General features: G+C 37.8%; 1 protein-coding gene across 3 annotated transcripts in view; it reads right to left on the bottom strand.

The window, feature by feature from the left end:
• Positions 1–23,906, bottom strand: part of CCNY (cyclin Y) — a gene marked incomplete at its 5' end in the record, with an annotated part of 201,458 nt that overhangs the window by 53,372 nt on the left and 124,180 nt on the right. For all 3 annotated transcript variants that reach the window (XM_081300134.1, XM_081300135.1, XM_081300136.1), the window contains one exon: positions 6,234–6,308. In XM_081300134.1, coding sequence (XP_081156260.1) covers positions 6,234–6,308 — 75 coding nt within the window. The remainder of the gene's footprint in view (positions 1–6,233; positions 6,309–23,906) is intronic.

Raw genomic sequence — 23,906 nt, 5'->3', positions numbered from 1 at the left:
AAATAAATAAATAAAAAGGCATTGTGCCCATCTACAACTTAAAATAAATAAATACATACATACATACATACATAAGCAAACAGATGAATAAATAAATAAAAGATTTTTTTTCTTTAAAAAAATCCACTTTAGTTTTAATACTCATTAAAATGTTAATGTTTGTATTCTGATCAAATGAGTAGTGATAACTATAATATATCTTTAACATTCTGAGCCCTATAACTGCCAGAAATAAAAAATTAGATTTAAATTTAACTCTATATTTTTATATAAGAAGTATGATAATATGAGAAATGACTTTCAGAAATCAAAACCTACTATATAAGGATAAAATTCTGTGGAAAAAGAGAATGAAAATACAATGTTCAACATGAAAATGGAATGATATGAAATTTCCTACTGCTAAAGAAGAGCATGTTCATACATTTTGAAATGACTTAGTGGATTATCAAAAGATTACAGTAATCAAAATTCTTTTGAAACTCATTTTTAATGAAGGGTACTTTATTTTAAATATCAGTATTTATAATACATCAGAAAATACACCCCTTGGGGCTGGGGATGTGGCTCAAGCGGTAGTGCGCTGGCCTGGCATGCAAGCGGCCCGGGTTCGATCCTCAGTACCACATACAAACAAAGATGTTGTGTCCGCCGAGAACTAAAAAATAAATATTAAAAATTCTCTCTCACTCTCTCTCTCTCTCTCTCTCTCTCCTCTCTCACTCTCTCTTTAAAAAAAAAAAAAGAAAATACATCCCTTGATAGGACGAAAATTTTTAATATCAAAACAAAAATGTTTGAGGACATTCATAGTTTCTCAAAATTATTTTCAATGGTATGTAAGCAAAGAGAAAAAAAATAAAGAAAATCGCTGATATAAGACATTTGATTCCTATGAATGCTTCAACATCTGACTACAGAATTCTTCCCTATAGAGACTGACAAGCTCCAGAGGAGACACACAGAGTGACAGACCAGGAACTGGAACAGGGCACCCCAACACCCAGTGTGCATGAAGGTAATAATGACAGCTGAGAAAATGTAGGTGAGGGAAAGGCAGCAAGCTCACAGGAATGAACCAAGGAAAGTGGGTTCATTCCCGTGACAGGACACACAGGCTCCTAATGCCAGATAAAAGGAAGACAAAAAGGTCGGTCCTCTTTCTATGTAAAGTTCAACTATGCCCAGGAGCAGACACATCCCACACAGAAATGGCCATAAAACATCACTTCAATTTTAGTATCTCTGAAAAAATTTGCAAAGAAAAACATGGCTCATATTTTTATTTCTGAATTTTTTGTTTCTACTTCATATTTAAGCCACTCAAAGACAGTTTTTATTCTGTAATTATTTCTAAGGATTCTTGAGAAACATACAGAATTCTCTCATACACACAGGCATGCCTGCGCAAACACATGATTTTATTTTTGTCCAACTTCTTTTTTAAGGCAAAGGGCTTCTAATGAAAAGAAACATGATGTAAATTGGCTCTTTTCTCCTATTTAAGCATAAGCTCTCATATCTTTGAACACAATAAATTAAAATAGGTGTACAAAAGGAGCAGACAACAGAAAATGCATGCATTTCTTCCCCACAAGCAAAAGTGATCTTATGAAAAGGCAAGGCAGGCCAAGCAAACTAATTTCTCTCTTTCCTCTGGCAATTTTCTCCACCCTATAAGAAATCCTTGGTCCATTCTTGGTTGAATGGCTCTTTTACAAAAGAAGTTTGCAATGACAACTCATTTGTGCAAAGAAATGACAGAGAGGGCAGTCACTCCAGCTTTGGATAAAATACCTCTAACTTCAAGCTGGAAGGGTCTAATTAGCAAGCACTCTATTATCACTCAGTTTTGCTGGAGTTTCCAGTATCTTTTTGAAGAATGAAAAAAAGTTTCAAAGTCCAGCCTAAACTTAGCTCTCTGATACCTAGACAGAAAAGGAAATTAACAATCAAGAAACTCTACTTATTGCAGGTACCATCTAAATCAGACTAATGAATAGGTGGTAGGTGGAGCATATAGCCCACAGAGCTTGTCTATCAAGCACTGGAGAAGGAAAGAGGTTGAGGGGACTGCAGAGGAGAGCAAGCTAAAAAAACCATAAAGCTACAGGCTGTGATCTGAAAAAGTAGCTGCCCTAACATAACTGTCATCACCACAACAATGGCTTCCAACCCCCAAACTCAAGACTAAACCACTGAAGTAGTACATGAACCTGAAGGAAAGAGAAATCACCAGGTTCAAAAGAAAATAATCTAATAGTGGTGTGGGCCTTGCCGTCTCAGATTACAACATTTCTTCCAATTATAACAAAAATAGAGTGGGTAGGTGGGTAGGACCCACAACAATGAACTGCTATGGAGTGTCATGCAACGGAAATGAGAATTTATCCAAGTGAAGAACTATATCAATCAAATCAAAAATGTTTACTGGCTCTGTCATTTTTCCTTCTTTCAACCAGTTGGGCTGGCACATCCACAAGCACTAAGGGGAGCTCAGGGAACATTATTCCTTGCTCTCTAGGAGTTAGTGGGTGGCACAGATAAGGTGAAAATCCTAAATACCCCAATTTGGTTCTGACTACAAAGAAAGCATTCACAGGCTGCTGCAGGAGCTCACCAAAGGCCTATCTAACCCAGCCTGAGGGGTCAAGGAAACCTTCATCAAGGAAGTGATGGCAGAAGTGAGCCTTGAAGGCAGAAAAAATGAGCCATGTGAAAGACAGAGGGGAACTCCAGGCAGAAAGCAAGTGTCATATTTGAGAAACTGCAAGAGCACAGAGACACACACAAAAAAAGAGAAAAGGTAGACTGGGAAGGAAGGCGGAGGCTGGACCATGAAGGGCCTTATATCCCAGACTGAAGGTTCTGCAACTTAGTTCTAAGGCAACAGGGGAGTTGTTTTTAAAAACTAAGTAAAGAAGGCTGGAGTCATGGCTTAATGGTAGAGCTCAGTGGTAGAGCGCTTGCCTGGCATGTGTGAGGCCCAGGGTTCAGCAATGCATATAAATAAATAAATAAATAAATAAATAAATAAAGAAATAAATAAATAAATAAATAAATAAATAAATAAATCCATTGACAACTAAAAAATACTTTAAAAAACTAAAAAGTGGGCTGGGGATGTGGCTCAAGCGGTAGCGCGCTCGCCTGACATGCGTGCGGCCTGGGTTCAATCCTCAGCACCACATACAAACAAAGATGTTGTGTCCGACAAAAACTAAAAAATAAATATTAAAATTCTCTCTCTCTCTCTCTCTCTCTCTCTCTCTCTCTCTCTCTGTCTCTCTCTCTCTCTTAAAAAAAAAAAAAAAACTAAAAAGTGACATAATCTTATTTGATTCATACAAAGTCCCTTCACTTAATAGCAACACAGACCTGGGTCTGAAGAGGGATAAGGTCAAAGCTGAGAAGACCAACCTAGGGGGCTGCTGCAGTAATCCAAGGGAGGAAATTTTGAGCCCAACCTAAGCGGGCAGCAATGGGAATAAGAAAGTCAATCAGATTCAAGGGCTATGTTCTTACTGCTTGGTAAAAACTCAATATACCTTAGATAACCTACATGCCATGGTGTGCTGGAAAATGTTTTTAAAAAGAATGCCCTGATTTGTAGCATTTCCCAATTTCTGTGGTGTAAGTACTCCCAGCATGGTGTCACTGAAAGTGGAGCTAGGAAGATGTGTGTGCAGTGCAAAGTCAGCTCCAGCATGGGTGCCTACTTGTGAGAACTGAGAAGCAGGCAGAGTCTAGGAAAATGCAAAGCCTTCCCTGGCTTAGGGACCCCAGGCAGGGTAGGAAATGGAGGAAGTTAACTGAGTTCCTAAGTTCCTTTTGGGACATACTGAGTTAAAGGAACCTGTAACCTTTAATTGTAAATATGTCTAGCAGGCAGCTGGATACACGGGTTTTGAACACTGCAAAGAAAAAATCTGGTTGGATGTTATAACTGAAATGAAAGTTAAAATGAACTGTGAAAAGACCAAAAAGATATGAGAGTGGAAGAAAGAACCCTGGGAAATATCAGAATTAACGGGATGAATGGAGGAAAAGAAGCTTATCTCTTAGAATGATGGCTAAGAAAGAATTTACAGAAAGGGAAGATTTCTTGGAACCAATTTGCCAAAAGCCAATTCACCAAATAGTCAATTCTCTGACAATCATTTCATCAAAAAATTCAGTTACCAAAGTTTTGTACTAGAGATCAAACCCAGGGCCTTGAACATACCAGGCATATGCTCTACCATTGAGTCACATCCCCAGCCCCAATCTATTTCTTTTAATTGTGGATAAAACAATTGTTTATTACATGGACTTATTCTCAGAAAATTGGCCTGGTTGAAGATGGGAAGCCAAGCAGAGAATGGTAGTGCATACCTATAATCCCAGTGACTTGGGAGGCTGAGGCAGGAAGATAGTAAGTTTGAAGAAAACTCAACAACTTAGTGATATCCTAAGCAACTTAGTGAAATCCTATCTCAAAATAAAAAGTAAAAATCACTGAGAATATAATCTAGTTCAGTGGTAGAATACCCTTGCGCTCAATACCTAGTACCACCAAAAAAAAAAAAAAAAAAAAAAAAAAAAAAAGGACAGGAAGTAAAAAGTTTTAAGAAGCTTGGGTAAGTGGGTGGTGGCAAGGGCCACCAAAGTGGTCAACAGCTCCAGGATGGAAAATGTCCTCTGGAAACCTTACTCCACAGAACTGAGGTGGGAAGGAAAACCTCAGTAGGAATGTGAATGGAAAGGAAAAGCAGGCAAAGTACAGAAGCACACAGGAGTAAAGGAAAACATATAAGGGGAAAGAGTATTTTTCTTTTCACTTGTAACATGTATGTTCACAGCATATTTCCACACTGAATGGAAAAGATCTAGCATTTAAGAAACTAAAGTGATAAACCAAGGGGTTAAAGTAATTAATGCCTGGTGTTCCAGAAGAGGAAGAGGAAGGAGTATGTCCCTAAGCTATTTCTGGAGCAATCCTTCTTCTGTTGTAGCAATCAAGATATGTATCATCCACCTAGAGGCCCTGATATAATTTCATGCAATCCTGTTAGAACATTTTTTAAATGACGCTAATATATACAATGAATTCTTCTATCCTTCATTTTTCATTGTCCCAAACTCTCATCCTCACTGTCATTTTCCTTCCCTTGTAATATTCTACCCCTCCCAATGGCCTCCCATTTCATGAGAGGAAAATGTGGTGTTTTTTGTTTTTTTTTTAATGTATCCAATACATTCACAACTGCCTTCACAAGTATTTGATGCCTATATACTTTACTCTTACTTTTGAAAACATTTATGTTTCATAACTACACCAAAGTCTTTCATGCTTAATTACAGATAACCAGTATCACATCAACATTATGCCTTGCCAAAACTGTTAACCTAATCATTATTAAGGAGTTATCAATTTATTATGAACTTACTGTTTTAAACATGCTTGGCTATTTTCTAGTCACTTCAGGATCTTCTCTAAGTTAGAACTTAGCAACTTGCCAAAAAAGTCAAGGACAGAACCTATAGGACTTCCAGATCATAAAATAATATCCTATTATAATATATAATCACATGTCATACTTTTATATAGGCATCCTACCAAGATTTATGACCACTGAACCATATAAATGTTATCTTATTTCCCCTTTGTAGCCAAGGGCCAGGGAACAGTGACATAAGCCAGAGGCTAAAAAAAAGAATAACCCCTAGGAAAAATCCCACATACATCTAGGATAAACCACAAAGATCCTAGGCTCTTTAAGAACAAGCTGATTAAAAGCTTAGCAAAAAACAAAACATCTGCATCTAGTGTAGAGGTACAATTCAGCACTTAAGCAACACAAGAGAGAGAGTGGTGCTTTTACTTAAGGTTTATATTTTGCTTTCTTTTATACACTGTCCAATGTAACAAACCTGTATGATCTTTTGAGAACTGATGCAAGTATCAGTTCTTCAAGGTAAATTCCTGATTCAGAGTACAAACTCTAGCTACAGAATATGTATAGAGATAATCCAGCTAATTGGCAAAATTGAAAGAATTATTTCAAATGGCAAATTCTAAAAACAACTCATTACAAAAGAAGGAAAACGAAAAGGAATAACCATTAAACAATATACTTCAGGGTCACTAAAAGGCATTCTATTTTACATTGAAAACAGAAAAATCAAGATTTAGGCTAAATATAAACATGGGCTTTTTTTTGTTTAAAGAAACAAATAAATTAGTAACATACCGTCTGTCTGAGATTTACTGAGGAATATTGTGCTGGCCCGGGGATGATCTGAAGGATTGAATTCCATGTTCAAATCTTTAAAGAAAGAAAAACAAATTGTGTGAATAACCATCTGATAACTAGGGAGAGCCAAGATTAGTTTTCAATTTTTTTCAACCTTAATTGCTAATATATCTCAAAGATTCTGGAAACTTACTATTGTTAATGGATTCCTTTGATTCAATTAAAAACATTATTCTTTAGAAATATGAACAAGTCCCCATATAAAAATTAGACATTAAGCTGGAGATATATTAGCCTCAATCTCTATTTTCTTTTTAAGAGTGTGTTCTACACCCAAGAGACCATAAAAGAGAAATACCAGTTATCATCTGCAATTATGGTGAGTTATACACTGCAACAGGTTTGTCTGAACTCCACTATTAAGAGGTATTTCCTTGTCAAAGGTGACTAAAATAGGATATCTCAACTGGTTAGGCTCAATCAGCACCCACACACTCTGCTTGGTTAAAATTATTTTGAAAGGCAAAACTTATCCCTTAAGGTAAACACTGCATATTGGCCATTTATGGGCCTAATGTGGGCCACACATGTGTTCTCTTTGATCCACAATTTGGAAAAATAATTCAGGCCAACATATAAAAAAATCAAGAGATATCAAACACACCACCACAAGGGGGAAAATTCCCTATTTTCAGATTCTCTGAAGAAATCAGTTCACTTGGTAAGACCAAATCCTCAGGCCCCAGTCCTCTTCCCCTTCCTGACACTCAGTAGCACTCCTTACTTTCCTTTCTTCCCGCTCCCAGGCACTTGGTTTTGCAGCACTCCCTGCATTAGAACAATTTCCAAAGGTTAAGGGCTTGTCAACTTAGAATCACACTATAGAAGAATAATCAGTTGAACACAAAAACATAAGGAATAGCAACAAGAAGCTCAATCTGATTCTAAAGGAAAAGATTGGTTAAGCAAACCAAGAGAATTAAGTTAGGGGAGGAAAAAGAAAACACCTTTTTAAAAAAACCACTGAAATGTCAGAATCATCTTCAAATCAGCTTATATCATCAGAATGAAAATTATATGGGGTTAAATTATTTCAATAAATTTTAAAAAACCAAACAACACCAATAAAAACAGATGATGCATATGCTTAACTTAAATAGCTAATTAAGTCAAAGATAAAAGGAAGAAAAAACAAGGATGGTCATGTGGACACCAAAAGCAACACTGCATCACTTATCCCCAGCAAATCCCTGACATGACATAGTGTTCTCACATAGCCGATCACATTCTGAATTGTACTTTCTAATTTTTCACTGGGACTTGATTTTAAAAACACCCACTGAATCTTAAACCCATGGTACATCAGTTATCTGGTCCTTCAGGTATCACATAATTTGTATTAAACTTACACCAGAGTTTCACAGTTAAAGGGCACTGATGGATTTTGATGGAAGGAGAAAGATGGCAAAGAGAAACAAATTTTCATACCCTTTAATTTAAATCTGATGAAGTTAGGCCAGAAAATTCCTGGAGAAAATGATTCTTTGTGGGAGGGTTTCCTGCTCAATCAAGATCATGTTTATTTTTTTTTTAATAGAGGGGTTTTTAAATAACAAATGTGTTAATTGTTTGAGGACCTCTATATATAAAAGTGAGGGCAATATGTAATTCTAAGCACACATGGATGCAGAAATCTTAATACATAATCCCCTCGGAGAAAGCATCAACTCAGAGAGAATGAGCACATGGTGCCTACATGTTCCTGGGGTGACAATAACAACCCAATGCTCTGGCCTCAAACAGTATCAAAACCACAAAGCCTTACTTCGTTGTGCTTTTTAATCCCTCACTTTTTTTTATTTGTTCTTTTTAGATACACATGACAGTAGAGTGTATTTTGACATACATACATGAAGTATAACTTATTTAAATTAGTATCCCATTCTTGTGATTGTACATGATGTGAAGTTTTCCTGTTCATGTATTATATATGAACATAGAAAAGCTATGTCCAGTTCATTCTACTGTCTTTCCTATTCCCATCCACCCTCCCTTCCCTTCATCCCCTTTTGTCTAATCCAAAGTACTTCTATTCTTCCCTCCCTCCACCCCTCTTGTGTGTATCATCCACATATGAGAGAGAAAATTCGGCCTTTGTTTTTTGGGGACTGGCTTATTTCACTTAGCATGAAGTACTTGCTCCAGCTCCACCCATTTGCTGGCAAATGGCATAATTTCATTCTTCTTTATGGCTGAGTAACATTCCATTTTGTATATATACAGTATTTTCTTTATCTACTCATCTATTAAAGGGTACCTAGATTGGTTCCATTGCTTAGATTAGCTATTATGAATTGAACTGCTATAAACATAGATGTGGCTGCATCACTATACTATGCTGATTTTAAGTCCTTTGGGTATATATCAAGGAGCGGGATAACTGGGTCAAATGGTGGTTCCATTCCAAGTTTTCTAAAGAAATCTCCAAAATGCTTTCCAGGTTGGCTGCACCAATTTGCAGTCCCACCAGCAATGTCTGAGTGCACCTTTTTGCCTACATCCTCACCAACATTCATATGGTGGCTTTTATTCTTGATAATTACCAATCTGGAGTGAAATGGAATCTCAATGTAATTTTGACTTGCATTTCTCTACTTGCTAGAAATGTTGAACATTTTTTCATATATTTGTTGATTGATCATATTTCTTCTTCTGCAAAGTGTCTGTCAGTTCCTTTGTCCATTTATTGATTGGGTTATTTGTTTTGTTTTGTTGGTGTTAAGTTTTATGAGTTCTTTTTATATCCTGAAGATTAATGCTCTATCTTAGGTGCAGGTGGCAAAGATTTTCTCCCATTCCGTAAGCTCTCTCTTCACATTATTGTTTCCTTTAACGGAAAGAAGCTTCTTAGGTTGATACTGTCCCATTTATTGATTCTTGATTTTACTTTTTGTACTTTAGGAGTCTTGTTGAGGAAGTCAGTTCATAAGCTTACATGATGGAAAGTTGGGTCTACATTTTCTTCTCGTGGGCACAGAGTCTCTGGTCTAATGTCTAGGTACTTGATCCACTTTCAGTGAGTTTTGTGTAGGGTAAGAGATAGAGGATCAATTTCATTCCGCTACACAGGGATTTCCAGTTTTCTCAGCACCGTTTCTTGAAGGGGCTATCTCTTTTCCAGTGAATGTTTATGGTGTCTTTGTCTAGTGTGAGATAACTGTATTTATGTGGATTTGTCTCTGTGTCTTCTATTCTGTACCACTAATCTTCATGTCTGTTTTGATGCCAATACCATGCTGTTTTTGCTACGATAGCTGTACAGTATGATTTAAGATCTGATATTGTGATGCCTCCTGCTTCACCTTTCTTGGTAAAGATTTCTTAGGATATTCTAGGCCTCTCATTTTTCCAAATGAATTTCATGACTGCTTTTTCTATTTCTTTTGTTTATTTATTTATTTATTTATTTATTTATTTTAGTTGTAGGTGGACACAACATCTCTATTTTACTTATTTATTTATTTGTATGTGGTGCTGAGGATCGAACCCAGGGCCTTACGCATGTGAGGCGAGCGCTCTACCACTGAGCCAGAGCCTATGAAGAACATCACTGGAATTTTAATAGGAATTGCATTAAATCTGCATAGCGTTTTTGGTAGTATGGCCATTTTGACCATATTAATTCTGCCTATCCCAGAACATAAGCGGTTCTTTTCATTAATTTCTTTCTTTAGTTTCCTGTAGCTTTCATTGTAGAGGTCTTCTACCTCTTTTGTTAGATTGATCCCCAACACAAAATTACTTTTTTGAGGCTATTTTGAAGAGCGTTCCTCATTTCTTTTTCAAAGTTGACTCATCATTAGTGTACAGGAATGCAACTGATTTATGGGTGTTAATTTTATATCCTGCTACTTTGCTGAATTCATTTATGAGTTCTAAAAGTTTTCTGGGTCTTCTAAATATAGAATCATGTCATCATCAAGTAGGGCTCTTCTTTTCCTATTCATACCCCTTTTATTTCTTTATTTTGCCTAATTGATCTGGCTAGGGTTTCAAGGACTAGAATAGAAGTGGAGAAGGGGGACATCCTTGTCTTGTTCCAGTTTTTAGGGCACTTTTTTCTCCTTTTAGAATGATGTGAGGTATGTTCCTACTATGCTAGTTTTTCTGGTGTTTTGAAAACAAATGGATGCTGTATTTTGTTAAATGCTTTTTCTATACCTATTGAGATAATCACGTGATTCTTGTCTTTAAGTCTATTGATGTGATGTATTACAGAAATTAATTTCTGGAGGTAGGATCAACCTTGCATCCCAGTCATAATCACCATTTGATCATGGTGCACTACCTTTTCATTAAGTTTTTCGTGCACTTTGCCACTAATTTTATTAAGAATTTTAGCATCTATGTTCATCAGGGATACTGGTCTGAAACTTTCTTTCCTTGATGTGTCTTTGTCTGGTTTTGGTATCAGCATGATACTAGCTTCATAGAATGGGTTTGGAAGGGTTCCCTCCTTTTCTACTTCATGGAATAATTTGAGGAGGTTTCGTGTTAGTTCTTCTTTGAAGATCTGGTAGAACTCAGCTAAGAATCTGTCTGGTCCTGGGCTTTTTTGTATGTAGGCTTTTGATGGCAACTTAAATTTCATTGCAAAGCTTTACTTTGTTCCTTAACACCCAATGTCTACTCATCAATCTTACAGTTTCTTTAAGACCCACATCTTAATACTAAAAGCTATCAGATGGGGTTTTTAGAACACTACAAAGCACGTAAAGCTTCCCTGTTTGGAGCCAAAACTATATAATACTGCCATTTGTTTCAGAATGAGAACATGCTTCTAAATCCTAGAATGTCTTGAAGATTAAAATTCTTTACCACAATGCACACAAGCCCCCCAAATTGCTAAGAATGGGGATGTCACAGACTCTAAGAGAGAGCTTCCAACAATAGGGCATTTGATATAGTACATAATAATATATCAATGTTATGGTTTAGATATGAGGTGTCCTCCAAAAGCTCATGTGTGACACAATCCAAGAAAGCTTAATCCAGATAGAGGATTAACTAAGTGGTAACTGCAGGCAGGCAGAATGTGGTTGGAGGAAATGGGTCACTAGGGGAGTGCCCTAAGGAATGTATCTTGGCCTTATTGAGCAGAGCTCAATCCTGCACTTGTACTCACTCGCATTCTCTCTCTCTCTCTCCCTCTCTCTCTCTGTTTCCTGGTGCCATGGTTCCAGCTGCTTTCCTCTACCACACTCTTCTACTGTGGTGTCCTGCCTCACTTTAGGCCTTGAGGAATGGAGTCTGCAATATACGGACTGAGACATCTGAAACTGTGAGCCCCCAAATAAACTTTTCCTCCTATAAAATTGGTCTTGTCAAGTCTTTTGGTGTCAGCAGTGAAAAAGCTACATGGTGAAATGCTAAACCACCATTTAAAAATCATACAAAGAATATTTTATTGCCATGGAAAGCCATGTGTCATTAGGTGAGGAAAGCAGTGTGATACCACCTTGGCGTATATGTACAGACACATAAAACATACTAAAAGAATATACACCAATATTCCTTGAGGGTTTTTTTTATTTGTTTTTGGTTTTGCTTATCTGTGTTTTTTAAATTTCAATATTCAGCACACTTTTGTTGGTTTGATATTTACACTTTTGAAGTTTGAAAAAAAAAATTTATGGCAACTTGTGAAAACTGATTTGAACATCTTCTATCCTCTTAGATGGTGGTCTACTTCTCCAGCTCAAGCTAGTGTTCACAGGAGATGCCCAGAGCTCTCCTGGCTGTGGCTGTAGGACACTTTCCTGAAATCAGTGGAGACTCATGTACTGCCACTGGGATGAGTCTGCTCACCAGTACTGTGTACTTGCTATTGGAACTCTGAACAAGAGGGACCTCTGAGGGAGGTGCCCTTATCCTCTAACAACTGCCACTGTGTGTCTTCATTCTTCCTGCTTTAATGGGTCCAAAGGCCAAACAAACAAAACAATAGGAAGCCTGCTTTTTCTCCTATGGGCAAACCATGCAGCAGGAATTTCACTTTATACTTTCCCCAAGAGATGTGTATACCAATTATGTTTCTTTCAAGGCCATGTCATACTTCTAGGTCTGATCATAATGCTCACAGTGGCACAAGTGGTTTCCTGATGGGGACAGGCATTGTCTTGACCCTGTTCTGTGATGAAGAACAAGTCATGCTAACTTCAGAGAAAATGAGATCAGGGTCTGCTGTGATGAGGGGAGTGTAGCTGCAAAGGATTAACTGTCCACCTGGGTGGTGAAAGAACTTGGTCCAGAACTCTGGCCAGAATCTTGGAATCCAGAGCTCTCCTGCCATCCCTGCTAGACCATGTCTTACCTGAGATCCTGGCTAACCTACAAGGACTGAAGCCTGCATTAGAGGTGAGGCAAAGATTGATGCAGAGGGAATAACAGAGGCCCCTAAAGCTGAATTCATATAACACAACAATATTCCTCAAGATCTCCCTGAAATTTAAATTTCAGAACCAGGTTTCCCCGGGGTAGGGGGTGGAAGGAGGGGAATCTCTAGGAATTCTCAGCTTCTGAACACCATGGCACAAAATGCTGAGGGGAGCTTCTGAGGATATCACTAGTTTTTATTTCAAAGCATGTTCAGATGCTTCTAACTTCCTGTACATTACTAAGAGAAAACATTTATGCTAATTGTCAGCTTTTCATCTTTATGATGAAAATACCTGACAAAAACAACTTAGAAGAGGAAAAGTTTATTTGGGCTCATGGGTCACAGAGGCATCCCAGTCCACAGCAATCAATGCCACTGCTCTTGAGCCAAAGTGAGGCAGAATATCACAGCAGAAGTTTGTGGCAGAGGAAAGTTGCTCACCTCATAGCAGCCAGGAAGCAGGGAATGAGAAGGGGTCAAGGAGAAGATAGACTCTTCTAGGGTAACCCCCAATATTCCTCAAGATCTCCCTGAAATTTAAATTTCAGAACGTACTTCCTCCATATGGGTCCCGCTTCTCAGTAGTCCATGCATCTATCAGTGGATTAACCAATTGATGGACTGATAAAGTTTCAGCCCTCCAATTCAATCATTTCACCTCTAAACACTCCTTTATTACCTAACAGATGAGCTTTTGGGGGAACATTTCAGATCTACACCATAATAGCTAGTTTGTATTTTCTCTAAGCCTAACCCAGATTTATTTTCCAATAAAAGAGCAAAGTAATGAAACACAGTGCCAAGTACAAGTCAATAGTCTATTTTTGTATAGAAGTCAATCTGAGGAACTAACTTACTTTGAGTACCTGTAATGTGAAGGTGGGTGCTATGGACCGGATGTGGTTTGTGTGTATCCCCCAAGACTTCCTGTTTAAGTTTAATCTTTATTGTGATGTATCAAAAAGGCAAAAAATTTATTCCAACTATACGTTTAAAGGGCCTTTAAGAGGTAATAAGTATTAGATAAAACCAGTAGGAGGGATCGCCATGATTAAATCCTAGCAGCAAGAGGGAGGAAAAAACAGAAAGACTCACATACGCATGCATGTTTTCTGTTTCTGCCTCCCCCCCCCCCAAAAGTCATCACGAGATGTGACCCTTGACTTTGAACCAAAATTGGGGGCCAAAATAAACCTCTTTCCTTTATAAAGTGACCTGTCTTGAATATCACTATATTTCATTACAGGAATAAAAAAATACACTAATACAGAGGTCCGACCATAATAATAATCTTGATAGTTATAATAATCTGGCTTATCAAGCACAGGTAAATATCCAAAAAGGCAGAGTACTTGTATGCAGAACTGTCGGGTTGTTCTTAAGATTTGCATATAAGAGAACAGCTGGTTGCAGTGGCACATGCCTGTAAAATCCCAGCAGCCTGGGAGGTTGAGGAAAGTTCAAAGCCAGCCTCAGCAAAAGCAAGGCACTAAGCAACTCCATGAGACCTTGTCTCTAAATAAAATACAAAACAGGGCTGGGTGGCCCAGTGGTCAGGTGCCCAGGAGTCCAATCCCCGGTACCAAAAAAAAAAAAAAAAAAAAAAAAAACTTAAAGAGAGAAACTTCTTGAAGAGATACAATTATTACGATATTACAACTTTTTAGAGAACTAAAAATGGGGGAAAAAACAGCATTCTCACAAGCCAAGCAAAATAAACCTGTTGTATCATTTAACACTCTCAAATCAATCAAGACAAACCTGCTATTCCCCTCCCCATCACTGCAGAGAATCCAGAAAAAAATGGTATCCAAAACATGTACGAGTTGGAACACATTTGGGAGAGCATCATGATATTTTCGGCTCAGCTAGATGATGTTTCCAAATGACAAGAATTAAAAACAAGAAATTCATGGAATATGAGTTTCAAATCAGAGATTATGGATGAAATGAACTTCATAGCTAAAGGATGCTAATCACTTTGCTAAAGTCAGTTCTAATGCCATTCAACCTATTTTTAAAGTAAAAATTTGAACACTAATGGTCCACATAATCCTCCTTCCATCCAATAAAATATCCCTCTTCTTTGCAACACACCCTCCCCAGGAACTTCACACTGCCCCAGATCTAACCCTCGACCTGCCTTCCCAGAGCACAGATAGTTCTGACTTTCCTACCTGCTCCTCTTCAAGGACCTCACATGCTAACTTATCCATAGAAGAAAAGTGTGAGACATGATTTATCCTACATGAACTCACCACTTTAGTCAGGCAGATAAGATGGAGTACATAACACATTAGAGCACAGGACCAGCTAGAGAATAACAAAGAATGAACTATCTGCCCAAATCCTGTGAGACGAAGAGCAGTATGCTTAAAATTAATGAGCTTAAACAAAACAATGGACTCAGAAAGGGTCAAAAGTGAATATTTTTTAAAAAATTTTTATACCTTTATTTATTTTTATGTGGTGCTGAGGATCAAACCCATGTGCTAGGCAAGCACTCTACCACTGAGCCACAGCCACAGACCAAATATTGCTTAAAAAAAAAAAAATTCCTGTCAAGGCCATTCAGCTGAATTCAGTTAAATAAAATAAATATGTATCAAGTCCCTGCTATCTGCTAAGTATTATGTTCAATTCTATTGCTACTAAAAGACTACTTTAGGGAACTAGTCTCCTCTTTCCTATTCATAATCCTTTCCTATGCATGGTCATAAGAACACATTTTTTTATTTTCAAAGGGCTAATATCAATAATAGACAATTTTAACTGACTTCAAAATGCATCATATTTCTAACACATATTAACCTTTGCATTTGCATTGTGATGGCATAAATCGGTATTTGATAACAAGAGTATACTATCAAGGCCAACCTGCCATGATTTTCACTCACTTATTCATTCATTCAACAAATAGTCACTGAACATCTCCAGATGCCAGAAAGATGCTGGATTCCAGGTGCTGAGAATATAGAAGTGAACAAACTAGGTCAAGTCCCTGCCCTATTTGAGCATCCTTCTAAAATGAAGATGCACAAGAAAACAAATAACCCAATCAATAACAGACACTTCACAGAAGAAGAAATACAGTCAGTCAACAAATACATGAAAAAATGTTCAACATCTCTAACAAGTAGAGAAATGCAAATCAAAACTACATGGAGATTCCATCTCACTCCAGTCAGAATGGCACTTATCAAGAATATAAGTAACAATAAATGTTGGCAAGAATATAGGGGAAAAGTAGTCTCATACATTGCTGGTGGGACTGCAAATTGGTGCAGTCACTCTGGAAAGCAGTATGGAGATTCTTCAGAAAACCTGGAATAGAACCACCATTTGACCCAGTTATCCTGCTCCTTGTTATATACCCAAAGGACTTAAATCAGCACAGTATAGTGACGCAACCACATTCATGTTGATAGCAGCTCAATTCACAATAGCTAATCAATGAAACTAATCTAGGTGCCCTTCAACAGATGAGTGGATAAAGGAAATGTACATATGCTCAATGGAATGTTACTCAGCCATTAAAAAAAATGAAATTATGGCATTTGCCAGCAAATGGATGGAGAGTATCTTGCTAAATGAAGTAAGTCATTCCCAAAAACCCAAAGGCTGAATGATCTCTCTGCTATGTGGATAAAAACACAAAAGGGAGTGGGGGAATGGGGTGGGTAGAGAATGGAAGTTCATTGGATTAGACAAAGGGAAATGAAAATGAGGATGGGAATAGGAAACACAAGAATGAATCAGACATTACTTTCCTATGTGCATATATGATTACAAGACCAAAGTAATTCTTCATTATGTACTACCAGAAAAATAAGAAGTTATACTCCTGAAAAAAAAGAAGTTATACTCCATATATGTATAATGTCAAAACACATTCTACTAACAAGTAAAACTAATAAGATAGATAGATAGATAGACAGACAGACAGACAGACATATACATAGATTGAAAGTGTAGAGCACCAGTGAAGAAAATTTTAAAAAAGAATAAAATCCTTAGGAAGAACTATAAACTCCATAACCCACATTCAGAAAGCTGAGAGTAGTCTGTACTGGAGGCCCCTCAAGGAGAAGCTCAAATGGTGAATAGAAATATCACATTATAAAGTGTAAAAGACCTAGATTTGAATTAAAGTAAATTGTGATACTACTCTGGGTCTCATTTTCCTTATTTAAAAAGTGACCTCATAACAACTAACAGAAGATTCCTGCAAAGATTGGAAGTCATTTATATAAAGCAATATGTAGTAGAGTGTCTACCATGTAACATATGCCCCATAATTAACAGCTATTAAAATGGGTGTAAAAAAGCATTATAGCTCAGTGCTAGAGGAATAAAACATGCGTGTGTTAAAGTCCATTTCAATCTTCATTACACAATTTGTTTTTAATTCTGAATACAATTATGTAGCATTAAAGTTAGGATTGTTCACTATGATGGCATCTTAGAATTAAACAAAACTATTACTAGGGATGGGGAAAAAAAAAGAATACTGGCTTGAACTTGGTATTTAAAATTTTGGTGATTCCTATCCCTGATAGAGATTTTCCCACATCTTCCTAAATGATCCACAAACCAGGCTCTAAGGCACCACTTCTTTAGAGAGAGGCAATTTTAAGGAATGTCATGGAAGTTGACTTCAATCTAATCTTAAGAAGCAGAGTTCCAAACCATTACTTCTTTATGATTATGATATCTATTTAAGTAAGACACAATTAAATTAAAATATTAACAGGATGAGTGTTCTCAGGGCCTACTGCCAAGCTTTAAGATAACAAAGTACTTGGTCATATTGCTTGTAGTCCATATCTCTGCTAAGCTCAAAGTACAACACTATCCCTGTATTCAAAATCTGAAAGTAAACAACATGCTTATTAAAATAGTGTGGCCAGGCGCAGTGGGTGCACGCCTGTAATCCCAGCAGCTCAGCAGGCTGAAGCAGAAGGATTGCGAGTTCCAAGCCAGCCTCGCAAAAGTGAGGCACTAAGCAACTCAGTAAGATCCTGTCTCTAAATAAAATATAAAACAGGGCTAGGGATGTGGCTCAGTGGTCAAGTGCCCCTGAGTTCAATCCCCAGTCCCGCACCCCACACCCACCCCCGCCGCAGCCAAAGTGTAATTTAGCAGTATTCTCCTATGTCAGGCAACATGATTTTCTTCTGTCCTTTCCACACGTCACAATAATAGTGATTTACAGTTGCTTATCTCAGATTTTAAACCAGAACCAAGTGTACTTACAGTCTTATAAAAAAATTCAGGAAATAAAATGACTAGGCAAAGTGAGAATTATTACCTATCATTGGTAGTCTTGAAAATCAGTAAAATGAAAACAGAGAAGTACAGCAGGGTCTAAAGAGGACAAAAGAGGAGACTCTGCACAAAACCAAAACCTCCGTCCTACTCTTTCTGCACAGCTAGGCCCCAAGATGATCACTGTTTCCATCAGTCATCAAAAAAGATTACCTATCCATTTAGGTCTAGACAATGAATCCAAAAGATTCTGTCTGTGGTTCCATGATAGTTTTTAGAACGTCATGGTGAAAAATCAATTTTGAATTGGAGGCCAATTGTGACCAGCTGAGGATCCCAACAATAAACTCAGATGATAACACTACGTCTATTTCCTGTCTTTTGACAACTATTTAACATGGTCAAAATATCAAACTTTTAATTTTAATTTTAGGTGGTTACATTTCCAAATTTGATTTGTGAGGCAATGATGAAATCTACAAATGAAACCTGTTAATTTGAAAATATATTGGTTCCTTTAAAAGAAACAAAAACAAAGTTACTATTGACCCACTGACTGAAAATCAGTAATTACCTTCATTCACTAGTGTCAATGAGACCAAATCAAGAACCCAACCAGTTGGTCAGCAGGATGCAACCAAGCAGCCTATATCAGCATCCTTAGTAACAGCACACTGCTATTACTGCAATTCTGGCTAATTGTGAAGACACCTCTTCTACTCCCTATGATCTCAAGGGGGGGGTTATTTTTTGATTATTTGTTTTTGATTATTTGATTTAGTGCAACACACTAAAGTCTGGTTATTTTCTATTTTGCTCTCTGCTGCTCATGTCCCCCTAGATGATCCACATGTGTGTCTTTGTAAGTAGTTGTCTCTTTGACCACATATCTATGTGTGTGGTCTCTAGGTCAGTTTCTCTGTGGGTGGGTTCATGTCTGGACTTGCGCTCATCTGTATCTGACTTTCTTTTATCTATTCTTTATCTGCTTCCTCATCTCTTTCCAACCTGCTCTCTCTTTACTTCTTCTCTTTTTCTCTCCCCATAACTATTCCTTCTTTCCTTCTCTTCCTTAACCCTCTTTCTAATAGTCTCTTAAGGTGTATAATATTCTTTCTTAAGAGAAACCAAAGACAATAACAATCCTAATAGTAAAAGTTAAGACAAATTGTTCTGTCAATAAAGTAGGTAAAATAGCCTAAAGGTTCTCATGCTACAAGCACTGAGAAATGTGATTTAAGAATATGAGACATCCTTTTACACACCTAGGAGAGTAAGGCAGGGAAGCAACATAAGGGATTTGAAGCCATAATGAAAAAGACTCTGCAGTCTTCCAGCAGGGAAGGGCTATCCAGCTGTGCAAGCTGGGTATTAGATTTAAAACAAAGGTGACACACATCTTGATTTACACAGTTAAAATCCTGGCATAATTACTAACTGTAACCCTTTTATACAAAAAAGTGTCTGGTTTGGAAATCACCTTATTTTAATGTTCATGCAGGACAGGATACACGTCACAGGTTAGAACTAACATTTCTATATATAGTTGAAACCTTCAAAGGGCTATAGTCTCAGTGAAAAAACTAAACTGGGGAGGGGGGAGTGGATGCAACTATGTACTCAAGAGGAGGAAAAGGCTGAACCTAGCATCCAGAGATCTTCCAGTACCCCAGTAACTGATAACCATTGGTCTGTCTGTATCCCTATTCTGGTGTTTGGCATTCAACTCCACTCCCACACATGTATTCAGGAAATCCCTGGACAACAATTTACTCCAACTGGTCATCTGCAGGGTGCCTGCCAGAAGCGACTATACCCACTCTGGAGAAGCCTATCTCCAACTCCACTAGATTAGGCCCATAAAGACAGGCTCACCATCCAAAATGGCAAAACAATGGACAGAATATCTGTAACCAGCAAGAAGCAAGATACTCAACCAACACCAAGAATTAGGCCCTCAAGAAGTTGAAATAATAGAATAAGAAAATAAAAACCACACACAAAAATATGTGCACAATGATTAAACACAAAAGAAATAAAAACATAAGAGAGATATTCTAAAAAAGAATAGGTAATTTAAAAAAAAAGAACTGTATCCATATTTGTGTTAATATATACATATGCAGAAATATACATACACACAAACACATACTGCTCAACACTAAATATTTGTGCTCCTCCCCCAAATTTCATAAATTTAATCCTAACCCCCAATATGAGGAAAGAGGGATCTCTGGGAGTTGATTAGTGCAGAATGAAATCAGTACCCTCATTACAAAGGCCCCAAAGTACTCCCCTGGTCCTTTTGCATGGGAGGCTATAACAGAATATGCCAGAAGTGGTGGCACATTCCAAAAGGAGGCTGAGGCACAAAGATTGCAAGTTCAAGGCCAACCTGGGTAACTTAGTGAAGCCCTGTCTCAAAATAAAAAATAAAAGAACTAGGGATGTGATTTCACGGTACAGCACACCTGGATTCAATTTCCAGAATCAAGAAAGAAAGAGAAAGAAAGAAAGAGAAAGAAAGAGAAAGAAAGAGAAAGAAAGAGAAAGAAAGAAAGGAAGAAAGGAAGGAAGGAAGGAAGGAAGGAAGGAAGGAAGGAAGGAAGGAAGGAAGGAAGGAGGGAGGGAGGGAGGGGAGGGGAGGGGAGGGGAGGGGAAAGAGAGAAAGAGAGAAAGAGAGAAAGAGAGAAAGAGAGAAAGAGAGAAAGAGAGGAAGAGAGGAAGAGAGGAAGAGAGGAAGAGAGGAAGAGAGGAAGAGAGGAAGAGAGGAAGAGAGGAAGGAAGGAAGGAAGGAAGGAAGGAGGGAGGGAGGGAGGGAGGGAGGGAGGGAGGGGAAAGAGAGAAAGAGAGAAAGAGAGAAAGAGAGAGAGAAAGAGAGAAAGAGAGGAAGAGAGGAAGAGAGGAAGAGAGGAAGGAAGGAAGGAAGGAAGGAGAGAAAGAAATGAAATAAAGGAAAGGAAAGAAAAGAATATGGCCATCTATGAACAAAGAAATAGACCCTCACCAGCCCCTCTGCCAGCCCCTTGATCTTAGACTTCCTAGCCTCTAAGAACAACAAGAAATAAATTTCTATTGTTTAGAATCTATGGTACTATGTTATAGATGCCCAAATGACTTAATATATTCTGGAAATAATTTTTTTTAAAAAAGTCACTGAAGTCTAAACCTCAATATGTGAACTAAATCACAAATGAGACACACTAGAGCACAGAACTAGCGCCCTAAAACACAGATCTCAAGAAATTACTAAGAATGAAACAGAAAAAATTACATTGTACAGAATGAAAAAAATCCCAACTAATAGTGGACCTACATTCCATAACCATTCAGGATAAAAGACTCTCAGCAAACTTCTTTAATCTGATAAAGGCTATCTGCCCAAACCTATAGTAATCCTCATTTTTAATGATTAAGTATCAGATGCCCTCTCTTTAAGTCAGGAATGGAACTGGGATCCAGCCACCTTCAACTCAACATTGTATAAGAGATTCAATCCCTTGCTTATTCTTGCTACCACATTGTTTAAGAGGTCCTAGTCAATGCAACAGGACAATAGAAAAACTGAATTTACTGGATTGGAAATAAACAATTGTTATTTATATATAATCTACACAGAAAATACCAGGGACTTTAAAAATCTATTGAGGCTAAATGTAATACAAATTTACACATAAATCAACTTCATTCCTTTATTTCAGCAATAGTGCTCAAATAAAGAATACTGTCATTCCCTTTAACCTGCAGGTGTTTAGAAAACCCACTTGCTCTAGGTTGGAACATCTGGCTCAATCTGGCTCCCAACTCAAGTCCCAAGTCAACTCTTTTGTTCTGGAAACTTTCTTCAACTCACCCAGGCTCACTTTCCTGCCTCCTCCACTTGCACCCGCCTAGTAGGTGCCTGTGTTCTACTAAACTTCTATGTCCCTATACATTGGTTTGAATGCACATGCCTCAGTTCTTCAAAATGGGTACTGAATGCAGAAAAGAGTAAGTCAATGAGTTCAAATGTGTTTTATACACCACTAAAGGCATATGCCACTAGACACATGGGTTGACACAGGTATTTCAATACAGTCCCTGTTCTCAAGGAGCTTCTATCTATCCACCAGCAAACTCACAAATCTCAACCTTTATATCTCACCCTACACACACACACACACACACACACACACACACACCCCAAAACAAACAAACAAACAAAAAAAAACTCCTTAAGCAAAGCAGAATGATGTAATGATCACATGTACTGCACTGACAAGACATGTTCCAGGTTTTACAAGTGGAGGAAAGAAGACTGCATAGAATAGATGAGATTTCCAGAAGCCTGAGGAAGAGCTAGATTTTTATTTGGAGGAATCTTTCAGAGGAGGTGCATTTTGGCCACAATGGGGAACAGGCCCGGGCACATAATGGACAGAGAAAAGCTTATTAAGGGACAGTGGGTAAGTATATGAGGATGAATAGAAGCAAAGCCACCACAAAGGAAAAAGGCTTGGGCCAGATTGTGTAAAGCCTTGAGTGCTTGAAAAGAAGTTATACTTTTCCTGTGGACAAAGAGGGACAAGCCACTTGATGACATTTCAACAATTCAAGTTTGACTGCTAGTATTTATGTTTAGAAAGTTATCCACTGAAAGAAAAACGTGATGGTGAAGTGATCAGTTTAAATTCAGAAAAAGGAGGGGAAAAATTACACATCAGAAAAATACACATGTCAGCCTCATGTTTAAAGTTCAAATGCTTCATAATAATACATAATAATAATTAACAAATAAGCCAAATAATAGAAATAACCTTAAAAGAATGATCTAGTAAAACAGTTCCTCTTGACAACTTAGGGGGAGAAAGATGAAGAAAAAAAAAACTGGCAAGGACCAACCATTATCTCACATACAGATAAACTCAAAAGAGAAAGAATCTCCTAGCAACCACTCTCTTCTGGGAGGCATTAATTAACACTATCATTGAAACAGGAAAAATACCACTTGGAACACTGATATTTCAATACCAGACAAATAACTAGGTCTTTTAACCATGGAGCAACACTGATGAAATCTCCTATTGTAGATAATTAAGAGAGTCTGAAATGACAATCTGAAAGCTAATAAAAAGAACATCTAGTCCCCTATCATTATTTAATTCAACAGTCAACAAACACTTAACTGGGAATCAATTTTGTGTAGGCACTATATACAAGAAACATAATGGTGAAAAACTCTGCAAGCCCCAGAGTTTGAAGTCTGTGGTGAGGTGTGAGACAGCAAGGCACTTGGCAGTGACAAGTATTTTGCTAGGGATCAGTGCTATGGGAAAACCAAGGGAAAAATTGAGACTTGCTTCTCTCAAAGGGGAGAAAAGAAGAGAAACAAAAACATCAAACACAAAAAAGGCTTATCTTTAAAAAAAAAAAAAAAGCATACAGGGCCTTTAAGACACACTATGAGGGAGGAGAAGTAATATCAAAGAGTTCATGAAGGAGTGTGGATTTTATCTCAAGGGCACCAGGGACTCACGAGTGACCAAACACAATCTTGGGGGGAAATGTTACCGCTGCACACTAGGAGGGAAATAAACCAAAGGAGGACAAGACTGGATGGCAGGATGGCAGCAGGTGGGAAGTAGGCTGAAGTACATGGGTTTGAAGATGCTGCAGAAGGGACAGGATGCACCCGGTGGGTGATGAGAGGTGGAACACAAGGACCAAGAAGCAGAGAAGGATGGCAACCAATGGTTGACAATGGGACGATGCACTGAGATATGGCACAGAAAAGGCAGCAGAGAAGACCCAGTTCCATTTAGGGATAGATATGCAGCTGGCTGGGTTTAACTCTCCTGTGGAAACACTGTGGCCTATTTCTCCAATTAATACTATACACTTACAGCTATGCCAAATATCTTCAACAGTCCATCTTTACCATTTCCTAGAACCTTTTCTAAACAAGATGGCCTGTTACTGGCTCC

The sequence above is a fragment of the Spermophilus citellus genome, assembly GCF_964194105.1.
Source record: "Spermophilus citellus genome assembly, chromosome: 6".
NCBI lineage: Eukaryota > Metazoa > Chordata > Mammalia > Rodentia > Sciuridae > Spermophilus > Spermophilus citellus.
Note: the sequence above shows the minus strand (reverse complement) of the source record. Positions and strands in the feature narration are given on the sequence as shown.